The following is a 20,619-nucleotide window of genomic DNA, read 5'->3' on the forward strand; positions in this document are numbered from 1 at the left end:
TTCAATTTTGTATCTCATTTTCTCAAAGGTTGAAGTTGGCAATGCTTTGGTGAACATATCCGCCAAATTGTCACTTGAACGAATTTGTTGGACATCTATTTCACCCTTCTTTTGAAGATCATGAGTGAAAAAGAATTTTGGTGAAATATGTTTTGTTCTGTCTCCTTTGATGTATCCTCCCTTCAGTTGAGCTATACATGCAACATTGTCTTCATACAATATTGTTGGAGCGTCTTTTGTCAAAGAAAGACCACATGTTTCTTGAATGTGTTCAGTTATTGATCTTAACCAAACACATTCTCGACTTGCTTCATGAATGGCTATTATCTCTGCATGATTTGAGGAAGTGGCAACCATAGTTTGCTTTGTTGAACGCCATGATATAGCTGTACCACCACATATAAATAAATAGCCTGTTTGCGATCGACCTTTATGGGGATCAGATAAATATCCCGCATCTGCATAACCGATCAATTGTAACGTGGAATCATTTGAGTAAAATAATCTCATATCAATGGTACCTCAAAGGTATCTGAATATATGCTTAATTCCATTCCAGTGTCTTCGTGTTGGGGAAGAACTAAATCTTGCTAACAAGTTTACTGAGAAAGCTATATCTGGTCTAGAATTATTGGCAAGATACATTAATGCACCAATTGCACTAAGGTATGGTATTTCAGCACTAATAAGTTCTTCATCATTTTCATAAGGTCGAAATGGATCTTTATTAATATCAAGAGATCTCACAACCATTGGGGTACTCAATGGATGTGCTTTATCCATATAAAATCTCTTTAAAATATTTTCAGTATATGTTGACTGATGGACAAATATCCCATTTGTAAAATGTTCAATTTGTAGACCAAGACAAAATTTTGTCTTTCCAAGGTCTTTCATTTCAAACTCCTTTTTCAGACATTTTACTGCCTTTGAAAGTTCTTCTGGAGTTTCAATAATATTCAAATCATCAACATATACTGCTATTAAGACAAATTCAGATTCAGACCTTCTCATAAAGACACAAGGGCAAATTGGATCATTTTTATATCCTTCTTTTAGCAAATATTCGCTAAGACGATTGTACCACATTCGCCCTGATTGTTTCAACCCGTACAAGGATTTCTAAAGCTTTATTGAGCAATTTTCTCGAGAATCCTTGTATGCTTCAGGCACTTTGAACCCTTCGGGAATTTTCATAAAAATGTCGTGGTCCAATGAGCCATATAAATAGGCAGTGACCACGTCCATTAAGTGCATTTCAAGCTTTTCATGAACTGTCAAATTCATTAGATACCTGAAAGTAATTGCATCCACCACAGGGGAATATGTTTCCATATAGTCAATGCCAGGTCTTTGCGAAAAACCTTGGGCTACAAGTCGTGCTTTATATCTTACGACTTCACCCTTTTCATTTCGTTTACGCACAAAAACCCATTTGTGCCCTACTGGCTTGACACCTTCAGGTGTTCGAACTATTGATCCAAAAACTTTACGTTTTTCAAGTGAAGTTAACTCTGCTTGAATTGCATCCTTCCATCTTGGCCAATCATTTCTCTGTCTGCATTCATTGACAGATTTTGGTTCAAGATCCTTATCTTGTTGCATTATTTCAATGGCAACATTATAAGCAAAAATATTATCGACCACAATATCATTTCGGTTCCACCGTTTTCCTGTCGAGACATAACTTATTGAGATTTCTTCATTCTCATTATTTTCAGGTACTTGGACCTCCTCGGTGGTATCACCATTTGTTGTGTCTCTGGGCTCTTCTTGAGCACTCACCTCCAAATTATGATTATCTTGATCATTTATTCCTTTCCTTTTTCGAGGATTTTTATCTTTGGAATCAAATGGTCTTCCACGTATTAAGCGTGGTCTAGACTCATTTGCCTGAATAAGTTGTCCTACCGGGACATCAACTCGAACTTGAGCATTAGCAGCTGGGATATGCGATTTAGTAACCCGTGGAAGGTTAGTAAATGCATCCGGCAGTTGATTTGCAATATTCTGCAAATAAATCATCTTTTGAACTTCTTGCTCACATTGATTTGTTCGAGGATCTAAATGAGATAGTGACAATGAATTCCAATCTATCTCATTTTTCAACTGCTTATGTTCTCCCCCTAATGTTGGGTATACTGATTCATCAAAATGACAATCAGCGAATCTTGCCGTAAATAAATCTCCAGTCATAGGTTCCAGATATTTTATAATAGAAGGAGATTCATACCCAACATATATTCCCAACCTTCTTTGGGGACCCATCTTTGTGCGGTGCGGTGGAGGAATTGGAACATATACCGCACACCCAAATATTCTAAGATGGGATATATTTGGCTCCCTTCCAAACACCAACTGTAATGGGGAAAATTAATGATAATTTGTTGGCCTTACGCGCACAAGTGCTGCTGCATGCAAAATAGCATGCCCCCATACTGAAATAGGAAGTTTTGTCCTCATTAGCAATGGTCTAGCTATCCATTGGAGGCGTTTAATCAATGATTCTGCTAGACCATTTTGAGTATGTACATGAGAGACCGGATGCTCAACTTTTATTCCAATCGACATACAATAATCATTAAATAATTGAGATGTGAATTCACCAGCATTATCAAGACGAATTGTCTTTATTGCATAATCTGGAAATTGTGCTCTTAACCTTATAATTTGAGCTAACAATCTCGCAAAAGTCATGTTGCGAGTTGATAATAAGCACACATGTGACCATCTTATAGATGCATCTATCAAGACCATATAATATTTAAATGGTCCACATGAAGGGTGAATTGGCCCACATATATCACCATGTATACGTTCCAGAAACGCAGGGGATTCAATCCCAACCTTAGTTGCTGATGGTTTGATAATCAGTTTTCCTTGTGAACAAGCAACACAAGAGAATTCCTTAGATTGAAGAATTTTCTGATTCTTCAAAGTGTGTCCATGTGAATTCTCAATAATTCTGCGCATCATATTACAACCGGGATGGCTCAACCGGTCATGCCAAATGATAAAATCATTAGAATCAGTAAACCTTTTGTTTACAATGGCATGTGATTCAATAGTACCAATATTTGTATGGTACAACCCAGAAGAAAGTGCAGGTAATTTTTCGTGCACAATTTTTTTCTCCATATTTATTGTAGTAATATAAAGGTTTTCAACCTTTTCTTCATTTGCAGTCTCAATATGATAGCCATTTTGGCGAATAACCTTGAAACTTAACAAGTTTTTTGAGACTTACTACAATATAATGCATTATCAATTACCAATATCGTTCCTCAAGGTAGTAATAAGACTGCTTTTCCAGAGCCTTCAATTAATTTTGTACTACCAGATATTGTATTGACATAGGCCTTTTTCATAATCAAATGACAAAAATATTTCTTTTCTTTTAATATCGTATGAGTTGTGGCACTATCCAAAATGCACATATCTCCATTATTCATCTTGAATCCAATTGAAGACTTATAAATTTATTTATCTTCATAAAATAAAAATGCATTGTAAGAAATAAAATAAGTAACAATTTTGCTAGAAAAACACAAGTCCCTTTTTTTAAAAAAAAGTTAAATTATGATAATTTAGAATTTAAAAAATTATATGATTCAATTATGATGAATGTTACAATAATTTAGTTTATGGAATTATATACTTATTAACCTTAAATAAATATTATACACAAGTATTAAAAACAAATATAAAATATTATAAAACATTAATATAATATTATTCATCATGTATAGATAATTTGTTTATTGACAAAAATAATACAATCATTATATATTATTAATGTCTAAAACATTAACAAGAATAAACAATTAGTATAATGACATTAAATAAGGCGAATATTATTTTTAGTAACAATATGATATTAAGATTAAATAATAGCACACTAATAGTAATTAATTACAACATTGTAAAATAGCACAATGTAATAAACAATATTATCATAAAAATGTGACCTTGATTATTATTATTATTTTTTTCAAATACATAAACGTAAAAATACAATAATTCAAAGTACATGATAACATATTGAAAAACATGAAATTAAACATCAATTAAGATCCTTAAAAAAATCTTCAACCTCCAAATGAGTAATATCATTGAGGTCATTAAAATCATCATCCCTTAAGGCCAGATTTGCTTCAATATTATCATTATTCAAAGGTCTTGCCTCAACATTATTTTCGAACGCCAAGTGTGACTCTATCCGAGCATTAGAAGAAGAGGCACCACCTCTATTTGCCTTTCTTTTAAAAGAATTTTGATAAAGTCTTACAAAATGCTCAGGCGTTCGATATTCATTTTTCCAGTGGCCTTTCATGCCATAACGATGACAGTTACTTTTTGAAAGGCCATTTTGAGAACTGATATTGTTCTCCCTTTTATGTTGACCACCACCACGACGATTATTATATCGTCCTCTGTCATTGCCACGCCCACGCACATTATTGTGGCCTTGATATTTATTATGTCTTCTTTCAGACTGACCATGTGCTTTTACCATATTTGCCTCCGGTAACGGAGCAGTTCCAGTGGGACGGGCTTCATGATTTTTTATTAAAAGGGCATTATGTTGTTCAGCCACCAAAAGGCATGATATCAATTCAGAGTATTTTTAAAAATCCTTTTCACGGTATTGCTGCTGTAATATTACATTAGAGGCATGAAAAGTAGTTAGTGTCTTTTCTAACATGTCCTCATCATTTATATTTTCTCCACATAATTTTAATTGAGAAGTTATTCTAAATACAGCAGAATTATACTCAATTACGGTTTTAAAATCTTGAAACCGTAAGTGCATCCACTCATAACGAGCCCTTGGCAATACCGTTGCCCTGAGGTGGTCATACCTCCCTTTTAAATCTTTCCACAATTCAAGTGGATCTTTCACTGTCAAGTATTCCATTTTTAGGCTTTCATCTAGATGATGACGAAGGAAAATCATAGTCTTTGCTTTATCCTGACTTGATACTGTATTTCCTTCAATTATAGCATCACCAAGACCCTTAGCGGTAAGGTGAATTTCAGCATCAAGTACCCATGACAAATAATTTTTACCAGAAATATCAAGTGCCACAAATTCCAATTTTGACAAGTTTGACATGATGAAAATTAATTTGAAAGTAACAAAGATAACTTAAAAATTAAATTTCTTTAATAGATATACCTGATATAGAAGTTAATTTTCTGAAAAATTAGAGCTTCGTGCTGATAACGTGTTATAAATTAACTAACTTAACAATTTTATAAAGGAGGAAGAGTAAGAAAATATAGAGAGAGTAGTAGAAATTTTTCTTTCTATGTGTATTTTTCACTGCCAAAAACATAGGCTATTTATAGACAGAAAAAGTTAGAAAGAAAGAAAAAAAATAGTGGGCAAATTGCCCACTTAAGTGGGCCGCACACAACACTTGCAAGTAGGGCTGAACACGAAAAATCGAAAAATCGAACCAAACCGATAACCAAACCAAATCGGAAAAAAAAACCGACATTTATTTGGTTTGATTTGGTTTGGTTTTTAAATTTAAAAACCGACTATATTTGGTTTGGTTTTGGTTTCAAGTCTAAAAAAAACCGAAAAAACCGAACCAAACCGACTTTATATATACATATTTTAAAAATACAATTTATATTGAATTTTTATATTCTTGATCTTGGCCATGCTTTTGAATTATACTAGATTGGGTCAAAATATTTTGATGGACTTCTAATGAAATGAGTCCATCTTACATGGTTGGACCCAAAGTAAAAGTAAACAAAATGTGGACTTCATATCATCATTGCTAAGAATAATTATGCTCCTGAGTTTAGTTTTAGTAGTGACTATTCTTGGCAATACTATTTCAAATAAGTTTAAATTCAAATAGTGACTAGTGTCTACAAGGTGATTTAAAAACCGACAAAAACCGAAAAAACCGATAAAAACCGATAAAAACCGAATAGTAAAAACCGATATAGTTTGGTTTGGTTTGATTTGACAATTTGAATAACCGACTCAATTAGTTTGGTTATTTTTTAAATAAAAACCGATCCAAACCGAACCGTGAGCACCCCTACTTGCAAGTAGACATCCAATTCATTGTCCATCTTGCTTTTTAACAATAATCCATTTGTCGACTTAACATGTTCAAATTTAACCAAACATGCCAATTTAACACATCTAAATGTAATTAATAAATAATGTATATTGAAAATCCTACAGGAAATACTCTATCACATAAACTATAGGAAATTCCGATAGATTGAGACGTGTCAAACACACTTTCCATAAGGATATTTCATCCGATGTAAATGTATCCTTTGAATTCACCAAACTCTTCTAGTATAAATCTAGCACGAAAACTAACAAGTATTATAAGACAACCCAGCAGATTAAATTATGACATTCAAGTATTAAGAGAACATTAACTCTCTAAAATCGACAGGATTATGAAAATTGTATCACTCATCATTTGATCAAAAGCTTCTTGAAGTATATGCAATATTGAAAGTACTGAAAAGCAGGCAAGTATACCATGATATTAAGAATTTTCAAATCTCACGCCAGAGCTCAAACTTCACTAATCTAGATAAATGTACCACCACTAAAACCAAATAAGAACCCTGATTCAATTGTCTTTACAACATCAATGATACCATACTCAGCGTCTCTCATGATCTTTCTCTATCTCCAAACATAACTTGCCCAGACTGATTCATCGCATCCTGAAAGTTTTCAAGTCCTACAAATGGCAGAGACAATGCTTTAGGTGAAACGTGAAATGAAACTTAGGACTCTTAGCTTGTCAAAAGGGTAAGACAACTCACCACAAAAAACTTCAATCTACCCATCTAGTATCGATTATAGGCTTTCCCAAAATCATCACGCCTCTGGCGCTGAAAGTCGTCGTAACTGTCATGTGGCCTTGATGGATGGTAGTTATCCATAGGGTTTGGATACCTTCCCCTTGGTTCCATTGGTATGTTGGGTCCAGAATAATGTGGATTACCTGCAGAGTTCTCAAACTGTTGATGACTCTGTTGATTATAACTGCCAAAACCAGAGGCTGACATACGTTGTCCTGCCAGCTGTTGCCTCCTCAGTGCATCAAGTTGAAGAAACTCTTCCCATTGCTTTGCATGATCAACTCTAAGGATGGCCAATTTCTTCATGTAGTTCTCTCTTACTTCTCTGATGGCCTAAAATTGACAAACAAAAACAAAATTATCATTTGGAGTCCTTACATAAAAACATAAGCTGACTGGAATTTAACACATCTGTATGATGAACTTCAGAGAAGGTTCTTCTTCAAAGCCAAAAACAAGTCTGAAATAGAAAAAAATTCCAAATGAAAAAATCAAAAGGAAAGATGAAAATTTAAGTAAATCTCATACCTCTCTATGCTTCTGATTCTCTTCATCTTCTTCCTTGTCCCGAATTCTTCCCAGATCTATGGCATCCTTTTGGTATTCCAATTCAACATTCTCTAAGGATTGTGGAACAGAGGGGCGGTCAAAATCACGGTTAGATTTCATGTCAGAACCACGTCTACTTGAATCGCAACCATCAGACCTGTAGACACCCCTTCCCTGACCATGACCATGACCATCATATGAATTATACAAGTTACTCACATAAGCGGGGCGTGCCGGAGACTTTGACAGGCTTGATCGACCTCTAGCTCCATCATTACCATAAGCTTCATCAAATGAAGAGTGGGTTAAGCACTTCCAGTGAAGAACTCTTAACAATGATGGCAGCTTTAACATGGCAAACTATCTTAAATTCTCATAGTGAACCCATCTGAAGCAAACGAGTCTCTACATACTTTCAGTGAAAATTTTCATTTGGGGGATACAATCCTTTCATTTGAGACCACCAGGAATGTTACATCAGAATCGAACAGAATGCTTGAAAAGAACTTACCTCTTGCTGCCACAAAAAGAAAAGGAAAGATAAACTAAGCAACGTACATTATGAAAGAAAATAAATCAACACCAGAATAAGCCTGTTAAGTTCATACAAAACCTAATTGTGAAAGTTACATGTAGAAGAGAAAAATAAGAAACCAAGCCAAAAGTCAAAGTGTGATCTACTAGTAGAAGAGACAGCAGACTATTTGCTTTCCTACCTTGTGAACTACCCCTTGCAATTTTGTGAAAATCATCATGACCGCGATCATCAACAACCTTCTCTTGTCTTCCGAACCTATGGTGCAACTGTGATGCACTCTGAGGGCTGTTATTGGATCTCTGAGAATCAGAACGTGCCATACGAGAGCTAACAGGACTTCGGCGCTCAGGTGACCTTGATCTGGACACCTGAGAACTAGAAGGACCCTTTTTGTCGGCCTCTTCTTTAATTTTATGTACAGCATCCACTCCTTTTCTTAGGATCAGTCTGTCTTTCCCGCTGACTATAATAAACTTCTCCTCCATTTTGATTTTGCAGCCAACATCCTTCTCAATTTGATTTACAACTTTCTCGGTGAATAAAGCTTTCACATGGCTTTCCCTTGCAGGCACTCTCTCAAAGAAATCTTGAGACTTGCGACTCGCTCCGAGAGTAGATGGACATCCCTAAACATGGTTTGTTTAGCACACTACATAAACTTTGACCATTTGCATAAGCTCTTCCACGAGCCTATGAGAAAAAAACCTTTGACAGATGTGGAGGTACACTTTTAATTTTTGGATAGCCAGCCTCTTTTATATTTGTTAAACAGTAAGCTTATATTCTTATGTGATACAAGGTTTGTTATTAAAGCCGTCATCCGTTCACCCAAAAGAGAATCCTGGTTGGGCTTGATAGCAACGACATGCAAAAAAACTTGTCATAAGGGAAAAGAATTACAGGGACTATCAAAGGGGTCATCCCAATCAATGCATGCACACAGCTTAACTTATCTATCTTTTGTTATGCCTTTAGTTCAGAAGGATCATAAGCAAAATATTGTCAGAGTTAATGCTCTTATGCGGTCATTTTAGTTATCAAGTGGGCTACTAGTATATGCAAGAAAAGATATTTTTTTGAGAGGTAGATACCAGTATATGCAAGAAAAGATATTTTTTTGAGAGGTAGATACCAGTATATGCAAGAAAGATATCTCATGGATAGATTTTCTGTTTTCTTACTTATCCAAGCCACCCAAAAGAAGGATTTTAAAATTCATTAGTTAGAAAGGGAAAAAGCAAGAAGATGGGTGTAATGACCAGTTTATGTTTATACCAGCTAACCCAGTATATCAACAACCAAAAGTAGATGTTGCTCTACAAACATCTGATAACTGTAGAGAACTGGACAGCAAGGTTAAGATGAAAACAACCGCCTTCACCAGAAAATGAAGGAGAATACTAAGGAGCAAGAATGTGATAAAACAAAAACGAACTAAAGCTCTCTGACTAGTTATTCTCAATCAACATCCTAGAGAGTAAGTGTGAGGACCAAAGGAAACTATATATAAATGGATTGACTAAAAGTAAATATTTCCTGATATAAGCCTTGTGATCCTTCAAATCTCTCTCCCTCCTCGACCCATATAGTAGTAATAGAATACTAATAAGAATACCAATACAAAGCAGTACCTGAGTAAAGTGGCCTGACTCTCCACATATTTTACAAATCATTTCTTCCTCCTTCCGTTTCTTCCAGTTTCTCTCAGTAGCTTTGGATTTAGCTTCCCAAACCTTTGCCTCCCTGCTAGTAAAATCCGTCGGGACAGCATTGGGGTCGCGGGCATCCTCTTCTTCCTCATCTGAACCAACATGAGGCCTTTTTTCTGTCACTATTTTATCTTGTGCCTTACTTGTGTTGGATCTAACAGGGCCAGTATATTCCTTGTAAAGGTCACTGAAATCATCATCAATATCTGAATCTTGCCTACTAGACATATCAAAGAACACCCTGTTTCGGAAAGAGAAAAAAGAACAAGGAAAGCCGGAAAACGTCTTACTAACACAGACAAGAACAAATTACAAAAACAGAATTCACTTCAAGATTCTATGGTAAAATATCATTGAGAAAAAAGGATTAATCCAATACAGAAAGTGTATAGGAAAAAATCTTAAAGGTTTCAGTTCCCATACAGAGATTCTAGATAATCATTTATTCACTAGGAATGTCTAATAAGTTCCGAACGTACATAAAACACATCGAATTCCTGTAGATGTGGCCTAAAGAGATTTATTTAGCTCAAAGGCTCTCATATTTCTATCTCCACATGCCCACACAATTTCCTAAGGAGAACTTTTTAGGCTTTTCCATTTCTTCTACCTCTCAGCTACATGACCATTACATCGCCAATAGCCAAGCATAAACATCAAAAAATCAGGGCGTTGGACATGACATTATATTGCCACTGGGACTATTTGGGAACAGAGAGAAAGGCAGTAGCTCAATCTGTATTTGGTTTCAAAATTGAGGTTGTGATGCTCACTGCTATATCAAGGATAACATCAAAGAATCAATCAAATTGACCCGAAGTTAGCAATTGAAGAACCTTTTCCTTCTCCCTCACTATTGCTATCCAGGGCCTGAACTAAACCTTTTTACGAAGGTAACTTGTATTATTAATAAACCAGCTCTAAAAAAGCTGGAATGTAAGTCTATAGTCTACACCAAAAGCTAGTGGTGATAAACAAATGTTCCAGGCCTGAATTAAACTTTCTGTTATTGTACTTCAATGTTGTGTTTTTTAAAAAATAAATGTACACAGTCTAATAGAAATTGTCACACAGTATCAAACTTATTTCCCATCAACAAACCTTCAAGGGCTATTCACTACATATCTCTAGTTCAGAAGCTTTCAGTCGCACAACATTATACTTCTTAACTTCTTCATTTTCTTCTGGCTAGCTATTCAAACATAAAATGGAATACACGATATCCAGCAGTTTCTGCTAATATAAAAGTTGACAATATAATTCCTGCACTGAGAACACTTTAGGCACTAAAAGAGAATATTTCAGCTCTCTTTTGTTCCTTTAGTTATACATAGATTGAGCCGAAATTCATATTGCTTCTTTGCAGATGCATGAAATGCATTTTTTAAGGAATAAAAAGGAATAAATGCACCAATCAACAGCAAAACAACAGAATGACGATGGAGTAAGCAACTATTAGAGATAAATCAACAGCAGAACAATCAATACCATAAACAGTACAAAACACTATCGTTCATAGAGAAACGAGATTCAAATTCTAAACAATACAAAAAACAATAGAATGCAACCTTGTTTCCGACAGTAAGCATACTATTATGGTTTTAACAAAATACGGCAAATAACGGAGATTCAAACTGAAAGAGTACCTGAATTAAGCAGTCAAAATTCACCGATTGATTTGATATTTGTTTCGAAATGGAAAAAAGGCTAAGCCCTACTTACCGGAATCGGGAGACAGGCTAGGGTTTTGCTCTCTCTGTGTGTATGAAAGCGGCGTTGTTAGAAGAAGATTTGTGAGAAAATGAGCAAATTTGTTATTTTTCCGACTGGGAAACACTTGGTTGTATCTCACCGTCGATCTCAAATCCTACGGCCCTCATTTTGTGCTTGCTTCTTTTAAATAACTTTTTTTTATCCCATGCTTTTGGTTTTTTATGGATTTGGTCCCCTTTCTTTTTCTCCTACTTTTTTTTTTATTTTTTATATGAGGGCTTAAATAAAGGTAGACGTATATACGTAACTCGTAAGGCTGTTCAAAATTAAATCAAAATTAATAATTTGAATTAAAAAATATTAATTTATTGATAATGGTGATTGATTTATCAATTTTCATAATAGTTTTGATTTTTTATATTGAGTTATTGGTTCTCAATAGTTTGAAAGTTTTCTAAACTAACTTGATAATAAATTAATAAATTATATTTTTATCATTTAGTATATAGAGTCTTTGACTTAGGACTTAGTTTCATACTTTCGTTTCTAACTGTATCAAACTATTGATTATTCTATAACGTATCAGTGTTTGTTTTTAAGTAAAATGTTATTTGTTGACTCATGTGCATGGTTCATTTGGTTTGTCATCATATTTCTAAGTGATTTCAATTAAAAAGAATGTGTGAAATTTAACGGTTAAAAATGATATTGATAAAACTGTATCTTAATAGTTCTATAAATGTTTAACATGTCTATGAACCGATAACAGATAAGTCGAACTGATAAACTTCAAAACTGAACCGAACTGATCGATACACATGCCTACGTATAAGGATAATGAATGAATATTACTCTATTCTTCTCAAATTCTACTTGTAAGAATACATTTTGTACGTTGTACTTATAGTAATAGTTATAACAAACTCATACAATAAATAATAAATCTACTTATGATGTACGAGTTATGTGTATTTATGTTGTAGTTAGTAATTAGCGGGTTAAATCAAAATTATACGAATTAAAATTACCAAATCAATAAATAAGACATGACCCACCAGTCAATAGTTTGCTTAAATCAAAATCATTTGTGTCAAAATTGGTCAAATACCTCTTGACATTGTCTTAATTCTTTCTACATCAAAGATAAGCTCGATAGATATTTCTAAGCATAAACCGTCAAAGTACTATTTTCGACTAGTTGGAAACTTGAGTTCACTAATTAATAGGAATTGGATTAGTTTCAATGACTCTTATTAGTTGGAAGATTTATATTATCCTCTTTTTGATATCAGGAAAAAAAAGGTAATTAAATCATCTAACTAGAAAAATAGGTATATGCATGTGAAAGATTACTCTTTGTATTCATAAAGCAATTGAGTTATTCAACTAAGGAGAAAATTTTCAGTGTGTTTATTTGTAGCATTCAGGTGTGATCGAAAAATAATCACTTTGTGGGGTGAATCATTAGAAATCGATGATGAATTGCTATAAAAGCTCAATACTGAAAAATGTTAGAATTCATATGTATGTGCTGACTTTCATTAATGAAGGTAATGAGCAACTAAGAAAGAACAAAATGAGAGAGAATTGAATTAAAAGAAAACTCTGAATTGGGCACATTTTCTCATATCTCGTTCCATGAATCTGGTCCTTTATTTATACAAGTGACCTTTAGCTAATTGCACTAAAGATTTGTGAACAAGTCTGCTTCATGTTCCTTTGATACAAACATACTTTGTTTTGATAACTCTATCATGAATTGTCAAGATCCAAAAATCGAGGTCATGAAGACACACATCTCAAATCTCATCCCAATATATAAGCCCCCCAAAAATATACGAGACTCCCAAATGGAAGTCAGACCACAATTAAACACAATAAACGGACAATAACGAAATTATCCCAAAACCTAGTGTTATAAGTATAAAGAGCATCTAATACAAGATTCGAATCTAAAGATACAATATAAGTCTCTGAATGATACAAAAGACTGACGATCCAAATTCCGGAACCTCATCACTAATCTGAGAATACATAATCCGCTAAAAAATTAGCTGCTATGTGAGGTACCCTGACTAGTAGTTGCATCAAAAAGGGACACAGAAGTAGGGGTGAGTACAATCTACATGTACTCATTAGGTTTTAGCCGATTGAGTATAAATCATACTACAACCCCATCCCAAAGTTTATAATATATGACTGACTAATTACCTCATCTCAGTCTCAAAGAAGGATAGTCAAACCTACCTCAATTGCCAAAACTGCACTCAATCACTCCTATTGGATGATCAACCCTCGAATTTAATGTCTGAATTGACAACCCATTATCAAGAATGAAACATACACATCACAAGGAGTCCAATGACACTCATATTGCAAGGATTAAGAAATGGGGGCAAAATGGTCCAAAATTAATTATTTCCAGAAGGGGGAAATCTAGAGATTTATTGGACAATCACATTCTATTGGTAATAAAAAACTCATGATTGAAAAACCCATAAAAATAGAGCTCAAAACAAGCTAGAAATCACTAATTTCCTTAAATTCGAATTAAGGAAGAAACAAGGATTTTTGGGGTTTGAAACTAAGAATTAAGAGTTAAAATCATCAAATACTTCATGAAAAAGGAAGGTTTAAGGTCAAAATCACTCACCCAACACTTTGCCTCAAAAACCTCTTCTCAAATCGTCTCAAAGAGTTCAAGAACTTAAAAAAAGGTGAAACATATTGAAATGGGAAGAAAGGGGCATTTTCTGCCCCAAAAGTTACTGTTCATGCGTGTTATTGTTCAGGTGTATTGATTGTTGACCGCGCATTGACCACGCGTTGATCGCAGTCAACTTACACAACTACCCTTCAAAATATGTTTTTGACCCTCAAAACTCATTTGAAACCCTATAAATATGAATCAATAGTGCAAATTGATAAGAAAACACATTTCGGAGCCAATGGAACTAGAAGAATCACCATCCGACACTATAAACTCGATTTGTTGATCAAAGTCAAACTTAGCTCATTAAAATCAAACTTTCCAACTCAAGATCTCAAATCCAAGTATTAACCCCAAATGTGATTCCGACAACTCTCCTAGACCAATTTTCATATTCCGGAGCTGATGGAACTAACAGAACCCCGTTCCGAGACTCATAGCTCCAGTTGGTATCGAAAACTATTTTTTAACACTTAAAGCTTATGAAAACTCAAAAACTTACATAATTCACAACCTATTAAGATTTTAACAAAACCAACAACATAAACCGATCAAATAACACTCAGGGGTACTAAAGATAGGGATAATATGATAATTTTACACAAATTTCTGAAAATGACCCTCAAAGTCATTTCATGAATGTTATACCTCATGAAGTGTAAATAAATCTCAATATGTTTATGTCTTTCATGGAATATATGATTTGCATCGATTTGTATGGCTGACTTGCTGTTAATGTATAGAGTAATTGGTAGTTGCACCTTAATATTCAATTCCTTACACAAACCAACTAACCATAATATCTCAAATACTCATGATGCCATACTTCTTTACTCTGCCTCTGCAGAGCTTCTGGACATAGTCGTTTATTTCTTGTATTTCCAAAATATCAAAAAATTCCTAAGTTTTATTACATAGCCCGTGACTGATCTTCTGGACATTGAAAAAGTTGTCCAATCAGTATCACAAAATCCTGTTATCTTATTTGACTGCTTTGAACTCATGAGAACTCCTAGGTCTAGGGAGTTCTTGATGTATCTTACAACCCTCAAGGCTGTTTCCATGTGTGACCTCTTTGGACACTGCATAAACTGACTTAGTGTATGGACAATATATGTTATGTCTGGCTTGGTCATAGTCAAAATAAAAACTTTCCAACTAATCTTCTATATGGTCCTGCATCTTCCAATTTGTCATCATCTTTCGGCCCTATATGTTCATCTACTTCAGCTGTTGTTAGCCTTTGATTAACCTCCATTGATGTAGTCACTGGTCTTGCACCTGCAAGTCTCAATTCAGTGATCAACTCTAATGTAAACTTCCTTTGATTCATCGGTATCCCATGTTTTGACCTTGCCATCTCAACCCTAAGGAAATATTTTATTTCCCCTAGATCCTTGATCTTGAAGTTGAGCTGCAGAGCTTTCTTTGCCTTCATAACCAGCTGCTGATCATTTCCTGTAATTAGGATATCATCCACATATACTAGAATAATCCCCACCTTCTCTTCTAACTTCCTTGTGAACAATGAATAGTCAAAATAACTTTGAGTAAATCCAGAAGTGATCAAGGCTTTAGTGAGTTTCAAGTTCCATTGTCTTGAGGCCTGTTTCAAATTATATAAGGATTTATGTAATCTACATACTCTTGTCTCCCCCTGACTGGAAAATTCCTGAGGAACTTGCATATAGACCTCCTCTAGCAAGTCCTCTTGCAAAAAAATATTGTACACATCCATTTAGTGAAGGGACCAATTGTTAGCTGCAGCAAGAACAAAAACAACCCTTATTGTAACTATCTTAACCACAGGGGAAAAAGTCTCTAGATAATCCAACCCCTCTATCTAATTGTCGAACTTTATATCTTTCAAACTCTCCATTAGCCTTATACTTAATCTTATAAACCCACTTGCAATCAATAGGGATTTTGCCTAGTGGTAGGTCCACTAATGACTAAGTATGATTGGATTGTAAGGCTTGAAGCTTCTGATTTATGGCTAGGATACATTTGGGATCTGATTCCGCCTTAGTATAACTATGAGGTTCTTGTAGAACAGTCGTAAAAGACAAGAATGATTGATAAGGAGCAGATAAGCCAACATGTGAGATGTAGTCAGACAGAGGACATAGATAAGCATGAGAAGCCTAAGTCTGAGAATAGGATGGACAATCATACTTCTACATCTATTTAGGATCTTTGAATTCCCTCATCATCTATAGGGTCCATAAGAGTAGGCTGAGTTGGAGAAGGAACTAAATCAACTGTACTCATATGAGTTGTATCTACAGTAACATCCTGAGTTCCAGTGGTGCCAATAATAAAAGCTACATTAGTGGGGATAGGGGGATGAGAGCCAGTACTGTCATTAGGGGATGAAGTGTTGTGTTCTGGATCAATGTGTAAAACACCATTTGGGAACAACTGTAATTGACCAGATTCTAACAATTAAAAATAAAATAAAAAGGTTAACATCCTTGCTAACAAAAAAGGTGTTAGTTATTAGGTTGTACAACTTGTATTCCTTTTGAGTGGTGGAATAACCCATAAGAACTGCTCATACTGCCTTAGGACCAAACTTATCTCTACCTGGTACCATAGTTGCAAAGCATAAGCAACCAATAGTCCTCATATGAAGTAAGGAAGGACTCTTGCCATATAATAACTCAAAAGGTGATTTTTCATGTAAAATAAACAGGGGAAGTCTGTTGAATGTTGATGACATACACTACATTATGGACATATTCATCCCAAAATTTAGAAGGTAAATGAGCCTAAAGTCTGATGGCTCTAGCTACCTCTAAAGTATGTTTTGTTTCCATTCTACTAAACCATTTTGCTGAGGGGAATACACCCAAGAACTTTGATGAATTATACCATATGACTGAAATAAGGCATTGCATTCAGAATTGAAAAACTCAGTGTCATTATCACTCCTAAACACCTTAATTTTTGCATCAAACTAATTTTTCATTAGAGTAAAGAACTGTCTTAAGATGGCAATTACATTACTTTTCAACTTCAGCAGAAAAATCCAGGTCATTTACTATAGTCATCAACTAAAGTAAGAAAAAATCTGCTGCCATCATGATTACATACCCTATAAGGACCTCATACATCAGCATGTATCATTTCAAATGATGTACTGAGTCTATTATTTTCCGTAGAAAAAGGTAATCTCCCTTGTCTAGCTAATGGATAAATGGTGCAATCCTTTACTGCGCTGCTAATTGTACTGAACTTCATGTCAGGAATTTTATTCAACACTCCGGTAGGAGCATGTCCTAGTATTCTGTCCCAAATTTTTAAGTCTTCAGCCTCACATTTGTGTGTTGATTGTACAGTTGCTGCTGTAACTTGTTGATAATCCTTCAACTGTAGTTGTATTCTTTACAATCCATCAACTATCTTACCAATCTCCTTCACCTTCCCACTGTGAAGGTCCTATATAATATATGAGTCAGGAGAAAAAGTGATAAAACACCTTAGATTCTTGGTAAATTTTGACACTGATAGCAGAGTTTATTGAAACATTGGTATGTATAAAGCATCAGTAAGTGTATCTCCATTATTCAGATCACATGAGCCTACACAAGCAATCTTAATCATGTTGCCATCAGGTAATTACACTTGTCTCTGACTTCTGTTAACTGTATCTTTAACTTTACTAAGAGTTTCTTATTGTATATGATGTGGTGTGTGGCACCTGAGTCTATTATCCATTTAACATAGTCAATATTATATTTTACTAAAAAAGAGTAGAGTATACCTATCACATGTTTCTCATCTATCACATTGTCTTTGTTGATCAACTTCAATAGTTGTTCATATTGTTCTTGAGTAAACAAGATTCCTTCAGTTCGATTAGTAGCGTGCTCATCACACTGCAGTGAAGAAGAGTCCTTCTGTGAATTCTTTTGAGCTTGCTGATCATCATGAGGTACCACATTAGCACTAGAATTGTATCTCCCAGCTATGGAACTACCTCCATTACTTTAGCCATTTGTTCTTCTCTTATCTTTTGAATTGGGATATCCATGCACCTTCTAGTATTGAGCCTTTGTATGTCTTCTAATGTGACAATGTTCACAAAACACATCATGGTTCCTCCTTGGTTTGAAATTTATTTCTGAGTATCAAAAATTATTGTCAGGTTTGCGATGGTTTCCAGTTATTTTATTGCTAATCAATGCTTTTCCATCAATAGAATCTCCCACATGTATTGATTTTCCCAGAGATCTCCTACTTTCTTCAGAAATTACCATAGAATAAACCTTGTTTAAGCTTGGAGTTGGAGTCATCATCAAGATCTGGCTTCGATATTGACTATATGATTCATTCAGTCCCATTAACAATTGCAACAAATTAACATTGACATTCAAAATGTTCCACATATTTCTTAAATTCTGCATAATCACAGCCAGGACACGGCATAAGAGCATCAAACTTTTTCCAAAGCTCTTTCATCTTTGAAAATTAGCCTGATATAGAAGAGGTGCCCTGAGTTAGATGATTAATTTATGTATGTAGATGAAATATCTTAGATTCGTCAACCTTATCCAGTCTTTCTTTTAGATCTGTCCAAACCTTGTGAGCACTAGCACATACATGATTCCACTCAAAAGTTCCTTGCTCAAATTATTCATTATCTATGACAGAACAATTGCATTATATTTTCCCAAAGTTCATGCATAGAAACATCAAATTTATCCTTAGTGTGTCTTCCATCAACAAATTCCAACTTGATTTTACCTACCAAGCCAATTCGCATCGATCTACTCCAGATCGGATAGTTTTCAGGTCCAGTTAGAGTAAAAGAGATCAAATTATTACCTAGAGTGTCACACGCTTGCAGGTACAAATGATGAGTATGATCTATGGTCGGCATTACATTCTAATTGCCTCTTGTAGTAGTATTTTCTTCAATCGCCATTGCTACAATCCAACTTGCAATTACTGAATCACGAAGGATTTTTATCAATCAACTTTCTCAAATTTAGATCACAATCTGTTCACACATTCTCCCATAGCTCTGATATCATGTTAGAATTCATAGGTATGTGTAGGCTTCCATTAATGGAGGAAATCAACAACTATGAAAGAACAAAACGAGAGAGAATTGAATTGAGAGAAAACTCTGAATTGGAGATATTTTCTCATATCTCATTCCATGAATCTGGTCCTTTATTTATACAAGTGACTTCTAGTTAATTACATTAAGCTACAACTAACTATCACTAACTAACTACATTAACATTAATTAGTTAGCTAACTGATTTTGTTATCCAATCACTGTATGTGATGTTAGAAGTACACAATATCAAGGTAAGGTTATTATTTTTAGTACGTATTTCTCATGCAACACACAAACATTAAAATTTATACTAAATGTATGTTTAGCTTCATTCATTAACGTATCTTTCTACTTAGATTTTGGTAGACTTACGATAATTTAAGTTTTGATTTTCAAACCAAGCCAATAATATTAACATGACACACACATGCAACACACGTACACTAAACTAATCAATAAATAAGACACGACTTACCAGTCAATAGTTTGCTTAAATCAAAATAGTTTGTGTCAAAATTGGTCAAATACCTCTTGACAATTGCTTTAATTTTTTCTACATCAAACATAAGCTCAATACATATTTCTAAGCATAAACCGTCAAAAGTACTATTTTTGACTAGTTGGAAACTTGAGTTCACTAATTAATAGGAGTTGTATTAGTTGTAATGACTCTTATTAGTTTGAAGATTTATATTATCCTCTTCTTGATACAGGAAAAAAAAAGATAATTAAATCATCAATTAGAAAAATAGGTAGAACGGAATCATTATTTTTTTCAGCAGCATATGCATGTGAAAGATTACTCTTTGTATTCGTAAAGCAAGTGAGTCATTCAAATAAGAGGAAAATTTTGTTCTTTAACTATGTGAAAATGAAATAATTTGCTAATTAAGGATAAATATATTTTATTGTTGCTAGTTGAGGTTATATATGCTTTTAAAATATGTAAAATGAAATAAATTTGCCTTTATTTTTAAATGGTGGAAATTTAATAGCCGACGAAATAACTTGTCATGCAAGGATAAATGTTTTTAAACAAAGGGTAAATTCGAACTTTACACATAATTAGTTTGTGTAAATTTGACCATCCTCCCTAATTTGGTCTTAATTTTTTTTCCTTATCACATTATCGTGATAAAGTCAAAATTTTTAATAAAAAAAATTAAAAATATAAAAAAACAAACCTAGAAAACTGATCTTTTTACTTAGCCACCATAATTTTTCAACGAAAATGTGTCAATTAACACCTGTAGAATACATATGGTTCTAACACTATTCATCGTCGTCTCTTATCACCATCTTGTCTTCCCTTTTCCTTTCTCTCTTCCTATCACTCCACAATTGTCTCTATAAATGTACTAAATGACTTAAACATGCAATACAAAATACATTTTTTCATGCTAGTGTATAATTGGATAATGATCCCCCCCCCCCCCCCCCAAAAAAAAAAAGATTGATGTTATACTCTATT

At 34.2% G+C, this 20,619-nt stretch overlaps 1 protein-coding gene across 2 annotated transcripts; it reads right to left on the reverse strand.

The window, feature by feature from the left end:
- Nucleotides 1-6,439: 6,439 nt before the first annotated feature.
- Nucleotides 6,440-11,490, reverse strand: LOC129889851 (uncharacterized). Of its 2 annotated transcripts, none has more exons than XM_055965316.1 (6): nucleotides 11,377-11,490; nucleotides 9,577-9,895; nucleotides 8,124-8,571; nucleotides 7,387-7,691; nucleotides 6,820-7,191; nucleotides 6,440-6,734 (listed from the first exon to the last, which is right to left on the reverse strand). In XM_055965316.1, exons 2-5 carry the CDS (start codon nucleotides 9,880-9,882, stop codon nucleotides 6,844-6,846), a joined length of 1,407 nt encoding a protein of 468 aa, XP_055821291.1. In that variant the 5' UTR covers nucleotides 9,883-9,895; nucleotides 11,377-11,490; the 3' UTR covers nucleotides 6,440-6,734; nucleotides 6,820-6,843. The 2 variants fall into 2 exon arrangements, with proteins under 2 accessions (XP_055821291.1, XP_055821290.1); XM_055965315.1 differs by having other exon boundaries at nucleotides 11,301-11,490.
- Between the last annotated feature and the right edge of the window lie 9,129 nt (nucleotides 11,491-20,619).

Source organism: Solanum dulcamara, chromosome 5, assembly GCF_947179165.1.
Source record: "Solanum dulcamara chromosome 5, daSolDulc1.2, whole genome shotgun sequence".
Classification (NCBI taxonomy): Eukaryota; Viridiplantae; Streptophyta; class Magnoliopsida; order Solanales; family Solanaceae; genus Solanum; species Solanum dulcamara.

What these genes read in the sequence shown, in the direction of transcription:
- LOC129889851 (XM_055965316.1), bottom strand. Translation starts at nt 9,882, where the DNA reads ATGTCTAGTAGGCAAGATTCAGATATTGATGATGATTTCAGTGACCTT. An exon ending in AGTCAGGCCACTTTACTCAG is followed by an intron (nt 8,572 to 9,576) that starts GTACTGCTTTGT and finishes AACCATGTTTAG; the next exon opens with GGATGTCCATCTACTCTCGG. An exon ending in TGCAAGGGGTAGTTCACAAG is followed by an intron (nt 7,692 to 8,123) that starts GTAGGAAAGCAA and finishes CATTTGATGAAG; the next exon opens with CTTATGGTAATGATGGAGCT.